The sequence below is a fragment of the Ammospiza nelsoni genome, chromosome 4, assembly GCF_027579445.1.
Source record: "Ammospiza nelsoni isolate bAmmNel1 chromosome 4, bAmmNel1.pri, whole genome shotgun sequence".
Lineage (NCBI taxonomy): Eukaryota > Metazoa > Chordata > Aves > Passeriformes > Passerellidae > Ammospiza > Ammospiza nelsoni.
The window spans coordinates 13,827,216-13,847,671 of record NC_080636.1 but is presented as its reverse complement, the minus strand read 5'-3'; the positions used below and the strand labels follow the sequence as shown (position 1 = coordinate 13,847,671).

At 37.4% G+C, this 20,456-nt stretch overlaps 1 protein-coding gene across 8 annotated transcripts in view; it reads right to left on the bottom strand.

Annotated features, from left to right (window-relative positions):
* Positions 1-20,456, bottom strand: part of LCORL (ligand dependent nuclear receptor corepressor like) — an 80,128-nt gene that overhangs the window by 40,945 nt on the left and 18,727 nt on the right. For all 8 annotated transcript variants that reach the window (XM_059469770.1, XM_059469768.1, XM_059469772.1 and 5 more), the window contains exons 2-4: positions 15,034-15,099; positions 8,321-8,400; positions 7,980-8,109 (exon numbers count right to left, since the gene is read on the bottom strand). In XM_059469770.1, the coding sequence (XP_059325753.1) occupies positions 7,980-8,109; positions 8,321-8,400; positions 15,034-15,099 (276 nt within the window). The remainder of the gene's footprint in view (positions 1-7,979; positions 8,110-8,320; positions 8,401-15,033; positions 15,100-20,456) is intronic.

Genomic DNA, 20,456 nt, shown 5'->3' with positions numbered 1-20,456 from the left:
ACTGCAACACACCATTTCACAGGACAAGTACAACTGGCCATACTCGGAGATCTGTGTTTTCCCTTAAACTGGCAGCAGTAGTACTTACTTCATTACCTCACTCCTCCCTTCAACTCTACACATCTCCACACAAATATCCTTTTCAATATACTAACCACTGCCCATAGTTCATAGGTAGTGAGTGAAACAGTTTTCAATCAAGAAAGGAGAGGGATTTAAAGCAAGTGTGAAAGCAATGAACATGAATTAGCTTTTAGGTGAGCCTGATTGCCTGGAGGAAATACCAAAGGACATGGCTCCGTAGTTACTGGGATAATAAAGTTAATCTGAAACAAATAAAACAGATGATAAACTGAAGGGTTTTTTCATGGAAGTGAAGAAACTGGAAGGGCTGGGTTGGGTAGATGTTTGCATGCAAAGGGTACATGGGGTACATGTCCGAACAGGAAGTTTGGAGGATCACACAGCATACTTGCTCAAGTGCTTTATGCCAATGAAGCTTTATCCATCAACTATCAAGAGAGTGACTGCCAGCACTGATCAAGGAATGCTGCTCAGGTTTAGGATGAATGCACAGAAGATTTTTTTGCTTGCTTGTTTCAGGTTTATTTAAAACATATTCCATTTTGAGAAATCATTTTCACCAACAGAGCACTGCAAGGAATTACAAACCTGCACCTATGAGATCTCTGTCTATAGCACACGAGAGGGCAGCTGACTCACTGCTCAGCTGCTTCCTGTCAAGACCTTTTGGCCAGCCTCTCCACAGTGCTTGATGAGGTACAGTGAAGCTCCAGCATTTTAAAAACATCTTGGCTTCAAGAGAACTTACCCGAGGCATGACAAACCAAATCTGCTTATGGTTAAAGCTCTAGCTTCCAACAATCTTTCAACCAGATCTCTACCAAAATACCTAAAATTGACAGGTGTTTCTTGAAGAGAGATATGAGGTAAAATTCTAAATGATGGAGGATACCTACAAAGATCTTTCCCCACCATGTAACCTCCAGGCAAAGCAATATAAACAGAGCATACCTATTCCTGATTCCTAAATAATGAACTCAATAAATGTTCAACTGGAGTTTACCATCCTAGAGACACACTTAGAAGTAAAGAAAAAAAATTCAACAACAGATACTGGAACAGTAAGACAATAGATGTACAGTACTGATGCACATGCAAAATACAAGAAAAGAATACAGAAAGTTAAGAGATGAAATTAAATAATTGAATTATCTAGGAACAAAATTGTTTGCATGACAGGGAAATGGTAGTTCCAGACAATGGAATCTACTGATCAACAGCTTAAGCTTGAAAATGCAAAAATTTGACTGCCTATAATCAGAAACTCATAGAAAATGAATTCTACAAAATATTATCAAGACTGAGCAGGGTCTGGAATGACCCTACTTATACGGAGCAATTAGTTTGTTGCATGCACACAAGAAAAACTTCTTGGATAACTTCTGGGTAACAGGTGATCATCAATGCAAATGGGAGATTTTACATCCTGGTGTGATCTGTGCCTTTTAGGAGCAAAAGACCAGCAAGTACAAGGGACCTTCCATCAGCAGGAAAACACAACAGCCTGGAACAGATTTCTCCTTATTAATCATCATCCTCTGCATTAATTATTACAAAACTGCAAGCCAAAACTAATTCAGTCAAGTTTTTACTGCCTTTCTATTCCACTTTAGACTCTTTGCACTGGTAACAGTCAAGCATGTATTGCTTTCAGACACTTGCAGGAGAAGTCAGCTTTTCCCTTAGGAGCAAAGTCATCTTTCACCTAGTCAGAATAATAAAGGATTTGTTTTTTTGTTCTTATAATAATTTCTTTAGAATTATACTAATTTTTTTGCAATGATTTCCAAAAACTCCCTATGAAGAATAAATGCAGCAGAATTTCTTATATATTCAACTGCTGCAGCTATTGGTAGTTCACAGATTTTAAGTTATTTTACTCTAAAAAAGTAACATGATGAGGGGGTGATGTGTGTCTATCTAAGAGCATATACTCTGAAAGGTGTGCTCCTGGGTTGGGGTTGCATTTGAAGTCCTCTTGCTGCTAAATGCATATTCAATCAAAAGGGTTTGAAAAGACTCAGGTAGACGAATCTGCCAAAAATACAAATAGTGCTGCTATCACATTGACTGCTCTGTATTGCAAATCATTAACCTGTAAATCATGGTGGAAGTACCTTGGGAAGTCTCTAGTAAAACTGCTTATTCAAAGTAGTCATCTTTGAGGTCAAAGTGAATTCCTCTGGATTTTACCTAGTTAGGTAAGGAATACTTCCATGGATGGAAGACTCTACAACCTCTGGGTGACATGTTCTACTGCTTGCCTGTCCTCATTTTTCCTTACATTAAAAAAACTTTTCATTTCAACTTGTTTACAGTCTGTCATTATCCTGCTATGCACCACTGTAAAGACTTTGACCCTGTCTTAAAATTAGAATATCCTGAGATGAAAGGGACCCACAAGGATCATCAAAGTCCAGCTCCTGGCCCCACACAGGACATCTCCGAGAGTCACACCATGTGCCTGAGATTATTGTCCAAATGCTTCTTGAACTCTGTCAGGCTTGGTGCTGTGACCACTTCCTTGGGGAGCCTGTTCCAGTGCCCAACCACCCTCTGGTGAAGAATGTTTTCCTAATGTCCAAGCTGAACTTTCTCTGGCACAGCTTTGGGACTGAGGTTGACCTCAGGTCTTGTCACTGGTCACCAGGGAGAAGAGATCAGTGCTTGCCCCCTCCACTTCCTCTCAAGGGAAAGTTGTAAGTGCAATGAGGTCTCCCCTCAGTCTCCTCCAGGCTGAAAAAGGCAAGTGACTTTCAGCCACTCCCTGTATGGCTTCCCCTTAAAACCCCTCACCATCTTTGTTGCCCTCCTTTGGACACTCTCTAATGCTTGATGTCTTTCTTATACTGTGGCACCCCAAACTGCCCCAGCACTCGAGGTGAGGCTGTCCCAGCCCAGAGCAGAGCAGGACAATCCCTTCCCTTGCCCAGCTGGCCATGCTGTGCCTGATGCCCCAGGACAGGGCTGGTCCTCCTGGCTGCCAGGGCACTGCTGGCTCATGTTCAACTTTCCACCAACCAGGACCCCCAAGTCGCTTTCTGCAGTGCTGCTCTCCAGCATCTCATTGGCCAGTCTGTTCCCCACAACATGGGAAAATACTTCACCCATCCTGTGATTCATAGCAGTAATTTTCCATTACACATGAGAAATTAGTAATTAGTCATATAAAATTTTAAAATCCAATGAAACATATTTTGGGCAAGAAAGGTGTTAGAACTCTGAACTTACTATCACTACCAAATATTTCTTAATTGTTATCAGCAGATGGCACCAGATATACTTGGTATGACCTGAATAGGTTTTTTTTCGAAGATGTCTTATTACGAGTTGTGACTATAGGAAAAATTTGCAAAGTTTTAAATTTGCATGCCTACATCTGTTTAAAACTCTGGTTTTGACAGTCGTTATAAAATACAAGGCAGCTGTATTTAGTCCATGTATAACCTATAATTTGAATCCAGTAGAACAGTCTCTAAAGGTCTGCAGACCTGATGTTATTAGGATAAAAGAGGACTGAATTTGTGTGATGGAATCTGATATTTTCTGCTTTTGATTGTGAAGGTAACAGTCTGAATACAAGAGAAAAGAGTAATCATGTAATATAATTATGACTAATTGCAATGATTTATTTTAATTCAAAGATCATATTTAGGATTAATAATTCCTCAGTTTACGTGCTGCACGAGCTTGTAACTATTCAAACCTATACTGTTAACTATTCTGCACATTAACATTATGTGGGATCACTAGACTGCAATGCCTATGGTGACAGATTTGTCCGTCAGGACAATGAACAATGAGTTAAAAGCTCCCAAAATAGTGTTGAACAACAGTATTCCATTAATCAAAAACCAGTATATTTTCACTACAAGCTCAACCTTTTAACGGAATTTGTCTTCTGACACAATGCCAAAAGGCAGTGAAAAGCAGCAGGGAATCACAATCCCCCTTGTACCTGCAATTCAGTTGTGTGAGGAGAAGGACTAAGAACACACGATTGCTTCTCAGTGTGCTTCATGAATTCACTCCATAAATTCACCCTTTTCACAAAAAGTCCACATTTTATTTTAACAACCCCACCTCAACAGCCACCCAACTGTCCCAGTGAAGTTCTTAGTTCTACTTGCAAAATTGCTCAGGTTACAACAGGAATACAATTATTTATTCTGAGGCATGTATCATGATTAGTTCAGCTAACTTGACCAACCAACAAACAGAAGGAGTAAGTTAACTCTTCTGTTCTCATAAACATTTCACCTTTTTTCTTCCTCTACTCAGGCTGCAATGTTCACTATTGTATATCCAGTCATATTTCTATGAATCCTAGTAAATGCAATAGAAATTATCAAGAAAAGTAGAATCAGTGAAGAAAGTAACAATGCCAGGTAGGTGGTCAACACAAAAAGTATCTCCTTAAGAAAGGAGCGCAAACCCCACTAAACATTCTTTCCTGATGAAATTTAAGAGGGGCAGCAAAGCTGTCTGTCACAGAAGTTTATTGTACAAACTGTGTCAGTGATTACAGAAAATCATCCAGATTTTGAAAGGACAAATTAGATTTCTTAAGATTGATAATCAAAAGAAACTGCAGCTAGTTTTGGATGAAGTAGAGTGGGCAACTCAAAACTACACCTCAGAACGTAACACTTTTTTTTAGTCTGAGATAATGTGTGCATGGTTACATTTAGTCTGAGATAATGTGTGCACATGTCATAGGTTTGCTAAATTAAATATACATTGTACAAGATGCATAAGCAGCTTGTGACAGTTGCACAACCCAAAGGAAACTACTAAAAGAACAGAAGAACTCAAAGTTAAATTCAGGTATATGGTATGGTATAACAAAGCCATATTTGTGAAAGGAAATATTTTAGAACATAACAAGGATATCTAGAAATAGTAAAGAGATTTAAAAAGCTTACAGGAAAATTACTTTGGGATGGGAAACATGGCATTGAAGATACTTGACACAGCAGCCCAGAGAATCTGAAAAGATTCAAGTAATCTCAAACATTCCCTCTATAATTCTGTGCCTAAATTCCTTAAATTCTACATGAGCTTCTCATGTCTCAGTTGTCTCTTGGTGGATCATCTCTCCTGAAGATAGAACCTGATTCACAACTCTTTTTCTTTGGTTTTGTTTAAAGAGGTCACATTAATATTGCATGGAAAAATAAGCTTCCAAGAACACACAATGGTATTACAAGAAATACAGAAAATTAAGTCCATGAACAAAATGTCTGATCAAGCTTTTAAACAACTGTGATTCTATGATATAACAATGATCATATGTCACACTCTATAATACTCATATCAAAAAAGGACCTATATGTATTTTTAAAGCATACTGTGTTTTTCCCTTAACAAAACAGAACAGCTGAACTTCAGCATTGTGGAAGTGGAAAAGCACCAATCTAAGTTTACTCTGCTTACACCACCAAAAGGGTAGAGAGATGCCATACTTGGGAAGAAAGCATTTGGGTTTCACACATATTGTTTAATGGCAACAATCAGTGTTTGATGACAAGAACTTTGGATTTGCTGACGTGTCTGCTGAGCACAGGACTTTCCTACAGACAACTGACTACAAAACTGGTCTCTCACTAATACCTAGTGAAGTTGGGTTCCTAATGGGAAGACCTTAGCTGTTTACAGCATTTCAAGAGTTTGCCCATTTTGGCAGGAGTTTATCATCTTTTGTCCTAGATTCTACAAATAGGCACGTTTTGCGATCTTCTGAACAAGCTTCCTGATACAAAAAAAACCAAACAAAATAACAAACAAAAAAAAACAACAACAACAAAAAAAACAAACACAAAAACAAACCAAACCCAAACCCACAATCAAATCCCCTCAAACTAGTCTGCAAATTAAAAAAGCCATATATAAATTTCTTCAAAATAAAAGATTAATGGGACCAAGAAATGAACTCTAATCTGCTCAATGGTCTTTAGAGGCCTAAATTAGCTACAATACCAAGAGAGTAGATCATCTTGAGGAGTTTGCAATCCTAACAAGTGTTACTCCATTTTAAATACAGCCAGCCAAGAACTCCACAATTTTCTAACAACAAAAGAACATCTGGTTTGGGACCAGGTATAAGATCTATTCCTTAGCTAACCATTCCTTAGCTAAACAATTACTGGAAATTTTTTTTATTCCTTTCTTCATAAGTTGATACTTGAACTCAAAAACCTATAAAAATTCAGAAAGCAGACTTGGGACTTTCTTAGTAAAACTCTTCATCTTCGTCCTAAAATCCAAACCAGTTACTTGAATACCTCATAAATTGGTTTCACGTGCCCTTTACTATTTTTTTCCTTTTCACTTCCTGTAATTTGAACAACTTTAAAGACTGCTAAAACCTGAACTGAAGCAATATTCTTAGTAAATTCTTACCCAAGAATACAGAAGTACTTCAGAGAATCACAAAAACAACTGGAAGTTTCATTTTTCAATAGACAAAACCTCTTTAACCTAGCATTACTGATCTGGCAGATCAAACCGAAAGAAAATGCTGAAAGCCAAATGTTCTTTGTGAGAAGCTTCACTTAGAAGTCGTTCACACCACTAAGGTGAGGTCATGCCAAGTTTCACTTCTCCCATGATAGAAGTTCCTCTCAAGGAGTATCAAAAGAGATCATCTGCAGCAGGAGCATAAAGCAGGCAAACACTAAATAACATTGTACACATCAAGACCAAGAAGAGATCTGACAAAGTAGAAATTTGAAGGAATTAAAATATCTGCCTAGGTAGATGCCACACAATTGGGCCTGTGAGGAAAATATAATAAGACTTTAAGAAGTAATGAGGTGCCAACTTCATTGGACATTTTATTTCAAATGGAAAATAGCTAGCTTGAAAGAAAGCCAAGAGTCCAAAGGATGCACTCAAAATGCTGTTGCACTCCCTTTCAGTTCTTTAAAATGGGAAAAAGTAAAACATAGACTGAGTAGACAAGTCTGTACAGAAGAAGATTTTACATACCCCAGGTTCAAGGGCATAATAATCTCTCCTGCTACAGCAATTTAAAAGGGAGAAAACTAACTTTGCTTTTTTCTCCCACTTATGAAGAAGAGACAGTGTCTGACTCTAACTCTGTCAAAAGCAAGAGAGCTGTCACCCTAGCCATACTCAGCTATTCTGACACACATACTAAACTCAAGAAAAATCTATTAAAAATGTAGTTACCGCATTCACAGTAACTTGATTCACATTTCTTCATTCACAAGAACTTAAGGAAGAAAATTACTATTTCTGCTTTTGTGGACAGCGAGTAAACCAAGTAACATTCATGAAATAAGCTGATTTAGCATTCACTCATATACTGCTCTAACTTGATGATAGAGGAAAGAATAAGAACAGTCAAAGAATTAATGACCTACTAAATACTGCATTTTGAGAAGAAGTTTTAACCTCCAATTTGGATGTATTTGAAGTTTGCATGCAAGAAGATCCCAAATTCTATTTTGCAATCTGCAAAGCACATTCTGTTGCCTAAAATGTGTTTCCCATTGAAAACCAGAAGTGAGAATTTAGGAACAGAAAATGTTTAAATGCTTCGGATTCCAGAGAATGACACCTGAGGTTGGCATGAAAACAAAGTAGCAGCTCATGGTAAAAAGAAAAATCCAATGCAACTTATGAACAAGGATTCAAAAGAATGACACATACTGCAAGAGGACGAAGAGGAATGGCAAGTAGGAAGGGTAGCACTTCATTTGATGATTCAAGTGAGAAAAAGATTAAGAAAAACCAAAGGAATAAAAAAGAGAAACAGCAGAAACATCTGTTTCAGTAGATTAAAAAAAAATTACTGAGGAAACAAAATTAACCCTGTATAATTTGATTCTTCCAGATTTTTCATAATACAAAAGACATGCTTTTATTACCTTTCTTTCGAAAGAGTGCATTTAGATAGTTTTCTGCTTGGCATTCAATCTTATCAGTGTTGGACTGGCCCTGAGATGACAGTTCCTCTGTAGGCGTTGACTGTGAAGAGCCGAAAACTGATGCACGATCCTGGAAAACATAGCAAGATCATTACATCTTTCAGAAGTTAGTCAGCTGGCAGTAAAATATACAATTAAATTACTGAGCTTTGAATGGAATAGAACCACTAAAATCAAACTACCTTGAGTCAAAATGTGGAATTAACTTATTTGCAAAATTCAATTCTCTGAACTGAAAATTAGTGTTGGGGAGTAATATTTAATATAATGCTCATACTTACACTGGCTGTTTCTTTGTGTAAATTACAAAAGGAACATTTCTCATCCATAGACCAGTCAGTTAGCTCTTCTGGCTCACAGTCTTAAAGGAAGAAAAGAAAGCTAGATGTTTTAAACAAGCAAAAATGGATTTTGAGAACAACACACATTTCCTAAAATTCTCTTAAATAAATTCCATTACTAATATGATATATATTTATTGGTACAGTGCATTCAGTAATATTCAATACTTCAGATATTTTCAAATTCTTGTCTGGCTTTTACAGCTCAATTTAATAATAGCAGAGAGTGCTTTCCTTAGAAGAAAAGGTAAACTCGTGTCATTCAGTTAAATATCTGTCATAATTACTAGAGGCATCTGAATACTGCAAAGAAAGCTCTGAATTGCAGGCATCATTCTTTTTAACTCAAGTCTGCAAACTTGTGGTAAACTAAGCTAAGAATTAGGATACAGACTCCTTACCATGTGAGCTACATGCATTATTCTTACAGTATTTTAATTGATTTCATATAATCACTACATGTAAATCCAAGCCTTATACTGGCTTGTAGCACTTGATTCATCTAGAAATGTACCTTTATATGCTTTATCAGAAAAGGTTCTCTGGTCTAGAGGGAATGCAGGACTTAAACTTAACATTGCCTATATCAAGTCCCATCTTCTACTGAATGGAGACACATATCTACCTTCTTTAAATTAAGCTCCATTTCAAAAATTAAGAGTTTTCAGTGAATACCCTTCTCTTCACAAACACCAGTTACTTTAAAACTTTTCCCAAATCAACTGTGCTAGTAGTTAAAATAAAGCTTCTAATTTCTTGTTTAAAAATTGCATATGGCAACTTATTCCAGTTTGCTTCTGTGGCAATTTTATTCTTGTACCCATGAACAATAACTAGGTATTTAGCACCTTGATGCATTTACAGAGACCTTCATTATCCCCTTAACACTTCATTTTGTGACTAATTTAGTCCACCTGCTCTTCCTCACGAGATTCAACTCCATCTCTTCTGCACAAGTCTCAGCTGAACACCTGTTTCCTGAACACAGGGAGCAAGATCTCAAGATGATGTCTTTTACCTATACACCAGACTTCCTTACACTGCAGGCAGTACTTTTCCTACAGTATCCTAGCTATGCAGCAGCCTTTATTATAGCTGCAGTGCTTTGGCAAGTGAATCTAAATATGACTAACTACAACACCAAGGTCTTCTCCATCCTGTTCCTGTGCTTACAACCTAAAGAACTTTTTCACTCCCATTATTAGTTACCAGGTATGTTTCCTCCTTTTCTCCATACCACTAAATTACAGTCAGTTCTGTTTAGGGAGGTTCTTGAGATTATCTGCTTTCAATAGCACATGATAGTAGCCTGATCTTGGCTGGCTGCCAATCTCCCAATCCACTGATGCTCTCAATCCACTGCCCCTCTTCAATAGGGCAGGGGTGAGGAAATAAGAGGGTAGGGGAGAAAATCAGGGGGAGAAACTTGAGGGTCAAGATGAAGACAGGGAGATCACTTACCAATTACTGTGACAGGGAAGTCAGACTCAACTTGGAGAGAATCAATTTCATTTATAGCCAATAAAAACAGATTTGCATAATAAGAAAGGGAAAACACTAAACCACCTTACCACCCCTTCTTCCCAGGCTTCAGCTTCACTCCTTCATTCCTGACTCTTCTACCTCCTCCCCCACCCCAAGAGTGCATGGAGGAAGGGAAACAGGCTACTCTCAGTTCATAACAGTTCCTCTCTGCCACTTCCCTCTCTTTTTTCCCTGCTTCCAGCTTGGGGTCTCTCCCATGGGCTACAGGCCTTCACAAACTGCTCCAGTGTTCTTCCCACAACTGCAGCTCTTCATGCACTGCTCTAATACATGTCTTTTCCACAGGGCACAGTCCTTCAGGAACAGACCGTTCCACAGACCCACAGCTCCTGCCAGAAAAGCTGCTCCTGCATGGGCTCCTCTCTAGAGCTGCAGTTCCTGCCAGAGGCCTGCTCCAGCATGGCATCTCCACAGGCTGGAGCTTCCTTCAGGGCATCTCCACCTGCTCCAGTGGGTCCTCCAAGGGCTGCACTGTGGATATCTGTTCCCACACGGTCCTCTGTGGGCTGCAGGTTCTACAGGCTTCACCATGCTCTTCTCCAAGGGCTGCAGGGGAATCTCTGCTCCAGTAACTGGAGCACCTCTCCCCTCTTCCTTCTCTGACCTTGCTGTCTGCAGGGTTGTTTCCCACTGCCCACTGTCCTCCACCCTCTTCCCACAACTGCTGACCTCTTACTTCTTCTCAAAGATATTATTAAAAAGGCAAAATAAGAATAAAATTACTCTGAAAAATAAAGGTTCTTCAGTTGAGCACAAACATAATGTAAGTAACTCCTTATTATTACTTAAATCTAGTTTGCTCAGCTCTAAAATATTGATTTAGAACAGAATTCTGTATTATTGTATTATATGCTTTCAGGGATGCAAAAGAGCAATTTTTACAGATTGGACAGCTGATGTTTAAAAACAGACATGGTATTTTTCTTGGCTGGACAGTACCAAGAGATAATGAGTCATTTTTGCTGAATTAATCTACCTGTCCCAGCCCATTAGAGCTATTCCTTTAGGATGTCCACAGCATAAAAACAACACTATTCCCTCACAACAAGTTCATTGTTTTTCTTGCAACCATGAAAACTCTATTTATGAACCTTGAGATTCTACACCTAACTTTAGGACAGGCTTTATACTTTCAGAGAAGTTCTTCTGCCTTGGAATCCTGAATTTCCACTGGTAAAAGTCAAACTAGAGAGCAATCCTTGTGTGTTGCCAAAAAAAAGATCAAACCTTGAGACACTTCAGCTCTACATAACACTAAACCCTTTATTTAAAGCAATATAAATCATGTACAAGACTTATTAAGTCTGCCAGTGAGCTAAGCAAAAGTGATATCAGGTATATACAAGATATATCAAATGTCAGACAGTCTCAGGTCACCCCCACAGGAAACATCCTGATATCAGTATTAAGTTTTTAACTACAGATAGGCAGCCATACTTGCAGAAAAATCAGAGGCACAGACAGCACTTTAAGCTGAACAAAGTTTCCTCCAGCTGCACTGAATTTAGGATGAGGATCATCTTCCCTCCCCATTTTATCATGCTTGGGGTCACATGATGAAAGATTTGCAGACAACCTGTAATGCTTGCTAGATCATGAGAAAAGTTGCTAAAACTGTGAAAACAGCATTTTAATACTAATCACAGTACAGATCACTACTTGAAACCAAACCTGTTTAGCACAAAGGTGTTAAACTTATTTCCATTTATTAAGAATAAATTGGTGAACTTTGACAAAAAATAATTTTTTTCATTTCTTAATAGGCTCGCATTTGTGTTTCCCAAAACCACTTTTCCCAAGAAGTAATGCAAAATTAAGTAAATTAATTCAGACATCTGTAGTACTAAACAGATTCCATGTTTGTATCTTAAAATATGAAATAATTGTCTAGTAAATCTAAATACAAAATAAAATTTAAAAATTAATCAAAATCAAAATTAAGAATTCATCTCTTACTTACCAGTATTTTCTCATTATAATAATGTCCCAAAAGATTTTCCAGCTATTTGTGACAATTTTGAACATATCACTGCCTTCCTTTTTATACAGCACTACTGCTTCCTAATAAGTACATTAAAACAGTTGAAGTATTTATCAAATCCTTCATATTTTTAACTTCATAAAACCTCCAATTCTATTAGATTTGTGTTTCAAATAAAAGTTTTCACTACTAGAAATAGTCCAAAAGAACATAAGGAAAAATAAAAGCTTTTGTCCTGTATAAAGATGATTTTTTCCTGGCAGAGAAAGAGCATTGGGAGCTGCTTTTTTCCAACAAGACAAAGCTTTTCCTCACTGGTTAAGAGAACAGAACTCCAGCACAAAATCCCCCCCAAAAGAAAGTACACACATACCACCTGATTAGAGGAGCAGCTTTTTAACAGTTTAGCTAATTATCCATAAGTAGAATGTAAAGAACAACAATTTATATGTGAATTTACTTAGCTGAAAATGGGTGTGAGGAAAGGATTAGAAAACCCTAAAGATTCAATGACATAGTCTCAGTTCAGAGTTTGAACCAAGGTCAGATGCCAAGAAACAGAACTTGACCCCTCTGCAAGCAGAAGCTGCAGAACCCAAGCAGTCAGGAAAACAAACTGGTGCTGAATAACAGTGACAAGAACCACTTTAGCAATTACAGAGTAAATCCTACATATAAAAGAATTTCAAGACACAAAAAAATGTTTAAAAGGTATTTTCTTGGAAAAGTGTAGTAGTCTAGTAAAAGTGAAGTGTACCTTTTAGCATTTAGATTTGCCATTGCAATTTATTATTCACTCAAGTAACTTAATACAATACAATATTTTAATCTATAAATCAAATACTATTTCAAGAAAGAACTAAGGAGGAAATATATCAATCATGTTAAATTTTATGCACATTATTGATCTTTTTCATGTCACAATAGATAAAGCCAACAACACAAGAGAATAAAATGCTATTGTATCTAAGCAGAAAACATTTCAGCCAATTCTCACACATTTCTGCACAAGAAAGCTACATAATGTCTTGAGGGATGTTTGAGGAAACACACTCTTGCTGCTAATGAGCCATAATATTGCATATTGACAGTATTAGTTCAGTGGTTATGATGAGGAAAATAAACAGCCTAAAAGATGCAGTAATTCAGTCACATTGCTTAGAGTGTGAAAACCTGAGTTCTAATTCCACCAGCCATATTTTTTAAGTAAGGCAAATTATTTACTTTGTATCTTGGTTTCATTACCTGTGAAATGAAATGTGACACTTAGGACACTGGAAAATTTTGTACAAATTTTACTTGAGAGTTCTGTATTAATCTTTAAAACAAAATTCAGACTTCAAATCAGAAATAGCCCTGCATACTATACTAATGATAGAACTGACCTCTACTGTACCAAATATAAACTATTTCACATGGCATTACTGAATTTTACAGATATTATATCTATAAAAATGAACCAAAAATAAGAGTAAGGTAAGGTGGGAATCCCAACCTACCAGCAGTTCTGCAGCAGTTGGCTCCAGAACTAAAATCAATTTTACAGATGCCTCAGACATGGAAATAGGCATTAATTGTTGAAGAACTCTTGCACATTACTGACAAAAATTTTCAGAAATTGAAAAAAAATTAGCTCTGAGATGTTGCATTTTAGATAAACACAAATTTAATTTTCAAGACAAAGTCAAAAGGGCATCAAATAGCAAAGATATGCAAGCAATGGAAATATTAGATTTTAAGTAGGTAAGAAATCTTCAACAGCATGAGGCAAAGAAGTTAAAACTTTACCCCTAAGCTCAAATACCTGCACACATGAACTCTAAAGGAGCAATATAAACTTTATGGCGTAGGGTATCATGCCCTTTAACTTAGCTTAGACTTTGGCCACTACCTCATAGCTAATCAGTGTAAAGCTCAATGCATACAACGTATTGGAATTAAAACTCAAAAAAACCAAAAGAGATACTGCACACATAACAATATCCTGTTTCCTTTGCAAATGTGCTTATCACAGCAGTTGAAAATACTAGTCATGAAAACAAGCTTTAATCCAACTGTACATATTTCTTAAGTGTTTTTATGTCTTATTAGCTGCACGTCTAGCTTGAGAAAGGAAAAAATATTCTGAAAGCATCAAAGTAGTATTCCAAGTTCCTCCCCTTCCCCCTGAAAATACTGTGTTATGCATATAATACAGGCCAAGGAACTTGCACATTATGAAGGGCACAAAACCATAACCAAGTTAAAGCAATTGTTCTAAAAGTATTCTAAGCAGTACATGCCAGTCTGCCTCATGTGCTAGCACTAAGTAAGTGATATGCTTTACAAATGACACTATCAGAAAATGAATTATGAAGAAATGAGATGGAACATTTTTACAGTTTCATAGCAGAAGAAACATTTCTTTAAGTCATAAAATGAACTTGGCAAAACAATTCTTTCAATACTTTAAAGTAAATTTTTGATTTGTAGTCCCCATGTTGTGAAAGATGAATCATTCCACACTTAACTAAGGACTTATATGTTACTGACAGCTATTCCAGCAAAACCAAACATTGGGAATAATGCTGGGCTTTACAAGGCTGATGGGAAAGGTGTCTATATACATACACGCCTGAACGTACTGTGACTTTACATATATATATATACACACATAACGTACTATAAAAACTAAAAGTTTGGTGTACATATAATAAAGATGTAAAAAACCATGATTATATAAAAAGCATAAACTTTCTTGACAACTACAAGACCCAACTAGCATCCATTACCTTCCTTTTACCAATTAATGTCAATGGGAAGCTGATCAGCTTGTCTGCCCTTTCTAATGGATATTCAGAAACAAAGTAGGAGATGCAGTATTCCAGAAGAGTAAGTCTTTTTCATGAGAGCTTTGCAGAAAAGCTTAGCTAATCCAAATTCCCCTGTATGGGAACAAACCTATGTATCACTCTCCCTAGTGCTTTGCTTAGGCACAGTATTGACAAGAAAATTAATAAATGAACATAAGAAAGAAAAGCACTAGAAGATTTCCTTTTTCAAATTCAAGATATATACTTGAAACTACTTTTAGCTAAAAGAAAAAACAGTACGTTAAAGTCATTGCACTAAATGCTGGCTCATTTACCTTCAAATAAACTGAGGTCTCTTCGTAGCCTTGGTCCATAAAGCCCTTCTAAAATACTTTCAAAACCTGGAGACAAAAGAAACATTTAAAATGGTAAATCAAAAGTTTCTTAAAAGAAAGCAAATTCTAGAAAACTGGCAACAAGTATCGTCAAATTATAAGAGCAGTTCCAAAAATTGTTACATTTATCAAACAAATATTTACTCCTTCCACTATAGTACTACTCAATAGCATTAGAAGATAAAAATAAGACAAGGCAACTGCCATCTGCCCACAATCAGCCTATTAAGCCATGCCCCAACAACCTCATTAGACTTAAAATAACTACCACAGAATCCTAAAGGTGCTAGGATTAGCCTCATAGCCCTAAGCAAGTGAAGGAGTTTCTCTCTTAGCCTGAGAATCAGTGTCATGGACAGAGAGAGGAAAAAATTAAAAGAAGAAAAAATTAAAAGAAAAAAAAAAAGAAAAATTTACAGATCAGAAACTTCTCATGATCTCCTGAAACTACATAATCTGAGCAGGCTAATATTACAACAAATAGAAAAAAAGCAATCTTCTTTTGCTTCTGATACCAGGACAGTGCTCTCTAGTCCTCTGTATCCGCACAAAAACGTTTTAAAATGGAGGATTAGATAAATCCAATTATTTTACAGATTTACCAGCTAGTCTGTTTAGGTATTTGGTAAAAATTAAATACTTCAGTAAGGGTGATGAGACACAGAGCAAATCACATGATTGATAAATAAATAATGTTTGAAACCCCAAACCCACAAAAAAACACATGACAACTGATGAAATATGGTGACAATTTAGAGCATCAATATAAAAGAAGTTTTGTTCAATGCAGAAGCAGTTTCCAAGTGCTCCCCTTTCTCCTTCCAAATAATAAGCTTATTTGAAAATAAGAGGATAATTCAAAGCAGCATTTGAAGGTTCTCATTCTTTAGTATTAAAGGCCTGCCCGTAGCTATTTTGCTAGACCAGAACTTTGCACGACTATTTCATCATCATACACATAAAAGACACCAAAATCTTCAGGAAACAACTTCTATCAACAAAGAACATTCAGAATCGCAAAATTTGTTTGTCATGTGATGTCTTTTAAGACAACACAACATCCTGTTCCCTCCCCAAAAGTTATATTTACTTTTTGGTTTAGATTGTATGTACACTAGTATAAGGAAGAATAAATATGTACCATATTTGAAGCAGACAAGGGAAGCTGTCTTAACACATAGGAGCTGTATGGTTTGACAAGTCAGATTTTGTTAAAATTTCCATTGCAAAGTAATTTTAATATATGGACTATACTGTGAAACAATTACAACCTCTACAAATCTGGTATTTGAGCTATAAATGGATTTATATATTGAACTATATGGATTTCATTTTCCACTTTTCTTTGTATTACATATAATACCACAAGACAACACAAATTAAATGACAAAACCACTGTCCTCTAACATATACATATACACACATCTTTTAAACAGCCTACAAAAACTAGAAAGCAAAAAGCCCAAAGCCCGGGCACACACTAAAATTTACTTTAAAGCATCATCCAGCAACTCTTAGATTCAATGTAATATAAATTCACATCCTATCAGCACTGCACAAATTCCCTGTTCTTCTGGCTTCAAAGGGTTACGGACAAAAGAGGCAAGAGAGATGAAGGCTGAAGCTAAGATAGCAATCCTCCAAACACAAGAGAGTGGAAATACAAACCACACCATGAGCATTGCCATTCATGTTACACACTGTAAGCCATTTTAGGTCAGCAGCTAGTTCCGTTCTGCCAAGTTACTGTCCCTGGGTAAAGAAATGAATGAAGCAGCACTTGGAGACAACCCTGCCTATTTCAAAAGGGCAAACAGCAACTCCTATTTTTCAGGACTTATCAGTCAAACAACAGGAAGCTCATTTACCGTCCCAGTCAGCACCCAAAACCTCCTTGGTCTTTGGATCCCTACCACCCTTCCCACCCTGTGGAGGGTGGCACTTGTTTCTGACTTTACTTTTGTCCTTTCCTGCCTGCCCTACTGCCTGCTCCTGCCTATGGAAAACCACGAGTGCAGAAACCCAGCTCTGTAAACAGCAGCTAGGCACAGAAAAATGCAAACCCCAAACAGATTTCCATACAGCTTGTATTAAAGATAGCAATTAGCACACTGTGGGAGTTGTTGGGTTTTTTTTCTTTTCTTACTCTGAGGAAAAGATACACCAGCCTGCTTCTTCGCTAATTCACCAAACTTAATTCCATCCTACCCATCCAGAGGGCTCTTCTCTTCCTGAAGTATTACAGAACTTCTCCAAGGAACCACCAGACTTACCCTGCCCCATCACTTGCTTCCTCACCTCTGGACACTGGATGCCATCTTTTAAAAGAACACTTGTACAACCTAAGACCATCAAGAGAATATTTTTCCAGACCTTAGGCTAAAATTTTCCCAGAAAGCACCTGTGGTGCTTCCATGCTCCACAAAGCGCTATTACCTTTCAGCAGAATTGATACAATTTTAGTTTAACCTAAACAAGAAGATGTATCTTAGTTTCCAGAACTGACAAATGAATGCTGGCAAACGCCAACAAATGAATGCTGACGAATGAATACTGCGGAATGAACCTTTTCCTAAAATGTAACCATCTGGACACAAGCAGTTCAATAATCTTTGTTTTCCTTCTTGAGTACGTATGCTTAAGCAAACAGTAGTAGCAGCTTTGGAACTCTCCAGAACCTGAAGAGCCTACATAAACCAGTCAGAAATACACTTTGCTTATACTTTTTATGATTCACTAATGGAAAAACTTTGCTTCAAAAAAGTTTGACAGAATTTGCTGTCTCATGGTGTTTGATTGCCTATTTGATTCCAAACCTGATCTTTCAAAATTGTTACTTGAGATCTGACACTTTCTAGCTCCAAACTGAAAAGCAATACTTGGCTCTAGCAACTTGCAGTACCCCAAACCATCAAACTCCCTCTTTCTCTAATAAATTTATTGTATTTTCATGTAGAAAGAATCACCTTTCTTTACTGTCTGACACCTTTTAAAATCCAAGATAGGTTCCTCCAACAGTCTTCATAAGCAGAAATTTGTGATAGAGTGAGTCTCTTAACCCAGTTACAAGCTTTTACAGTTTGTATTTCTGAATAAAGCTGTGAACAGGTTTTTTTCCCTCCCACCTTTCCCCCACCACGGATGCTGCTTTCCTCACTCGGGGCTGGGATGGGACAGGAGGAGGGAGGCTGAAGCTGTGACCTCCAGCAACAGGAAGGGGGCTCTTTTCCATCGGTCCCTATTTGGGTACCGAAAAGGCAAAGAGCCCAGGAACAAGTTCTGTCAGGTCTGCCATATGATCACAGCAAAGGCCACCAAAAGGAAGCCAGAGGGGACAGTAACTGCAGCTCCCATGGGGCTCCTGCCCAGCAGCTAGACTGGCTGCCACAGAATTCAGCTCTTACCTCCGCTCCAAACCCAGAATGTTACAGAGAACTCTTATGGCTTATCTGGCTGCGGAAAATATCATCTGTTACCCATCTACCTGGCCACCACGATACTGCCAGAAGTGACCTGCAGCAGCCAGAGCTAACTACAGGAGCACAGGGGCAATGCTGAACAACACCAGGTGTCAATGGAATAAATAAGAGCCCAGGTGTTGATCCAAGGTGAAGGCTTTCACAGGGCAAACAAACATCCTGTGGGATCAACAGGTGACTACATGGCTGCAGGCAGGACTTCAGCTCTTATGACACTAGGATCCTTTAAGGAACAGAGTGCTGATCTATTTGGTAATGCAAATCAGCACTGCCACAGCCTGCAGCTGTGGGAGCAATGGATAGTCTATGCTGCACTAAGCCCAGAGAAAATCATCAGGTGAAGATTTACAGAAATTTTAAGGCAAAGTTGGTCTAGGTTAATTCTAGGCAGATATAGTAATTGAACAGTTATACAACACAAATTGAGCTTGGACAGGTTTAGCTATACATTGGCTATTGTTATTTCAAAGGCTATTTATCTCCATAATTTCTAAGAAAAAACTTTAGTTACTTTAGCCTCAGAGTTGAATTCAACAGCCATCTCCTCCTTCCCTCCCACATCTTCAAAGTGAATGGAGACTGCAAGTATGTCTTCAAAAAATTTGAATGACTCAGACTATGTGTTAGAAAAATAGCCAAAAAAAGAAAAATATCATGTAATAAATGGAAGCTGACATTTGACTACCACCTTGAAATGAACCACTTGGTGGGTCTGAAGATAGGAGTAGTACTAACTCTACACTTGGGAAAGGGAACAGAAATATATGCAGGTTATATTAAAATGTATATGCAGGTTGTATTAAAAAGTTATTGATAGGTTTGGTGCACTCCACATCACATGAATTTCTTGATTCCCCTAACCTTGTATAAGGCCATATTACCTCCTAAATTTGTATGTTCTTTTCAAATGAAAGTCCCTTTCATAAAAGCAGATATATTTCCTTTCCCCTTTGTCTTTTGGTTTCTTTACTAGTTTTACTTCTTTTGTTTCTTTTTTCTCTTCCCCTTTCCATGTTTCTGTTTAAGAAGCAATCCATTTCTAGAGCTTTAGCTACAAGGCTTTTTTTAAGCATATATTTGGGACACTTTACTAAAATATAATAATTTTTAGTTAAAATTTTAACAAAACATTTTTGTTTGTTCTTTTACTCAGCACTAGAACACAATAATACTAAATCTCAAGAGGTGCTAACCAAAACTTGTACAAACTATAATAGTGACACTAATGACCTCACAGTCAGCCACCTAAAAAAACCTTTTGCTTATACTTGCTCTCCCCTCCTCTGATCTGCCGCAGCTTTTCCAGTTTAGGAAAGTGTAAGCTTTTTATCAGTTCATCTGCTTAAAGATAAAAGCACAAATACTTCTAAACAAATTCACTTCTGGTCTGATATTTTTCTAAGCCATACAAGAAACAGCAGATTAATGCTCCTTACAGAGACAGAAAATATTTAAATGAAGGAGGGAGATGCTTATCAAGATTGCTCATCTGATTCATAGTTACTGCTGTACTTTCCATCTGATGTGAAAGGTCCCCTTTAGATGAGATCCTATTGTCCTCTCTAAGTTGCTCTATGTGTTAAGGAATTTGGAAGATTTTGGGTGCATGCAAATGAAGTTCTGCTTCCTCCCTTCTTTTCCAGCATATCATCAGCTAGGCACAGGGTGAGCCTGCTGCACACTGCTTTGAAGGACAGGGCACGCATGTGTATTTTTACTCCAATGAAATGAGACTTTCAGCTTTAAGCACTATGGCCTCTGGAGGCCCTGTAGTAAAAGAAAGAACCTTGAGGCTCTGTAAAACACAATTTTGTTAACCCACCCAAGAAAGTCAGCAGCAGTGTATGTTGAAATCTTCCCAAATTCTGTGTGCCTAAAAGTTTA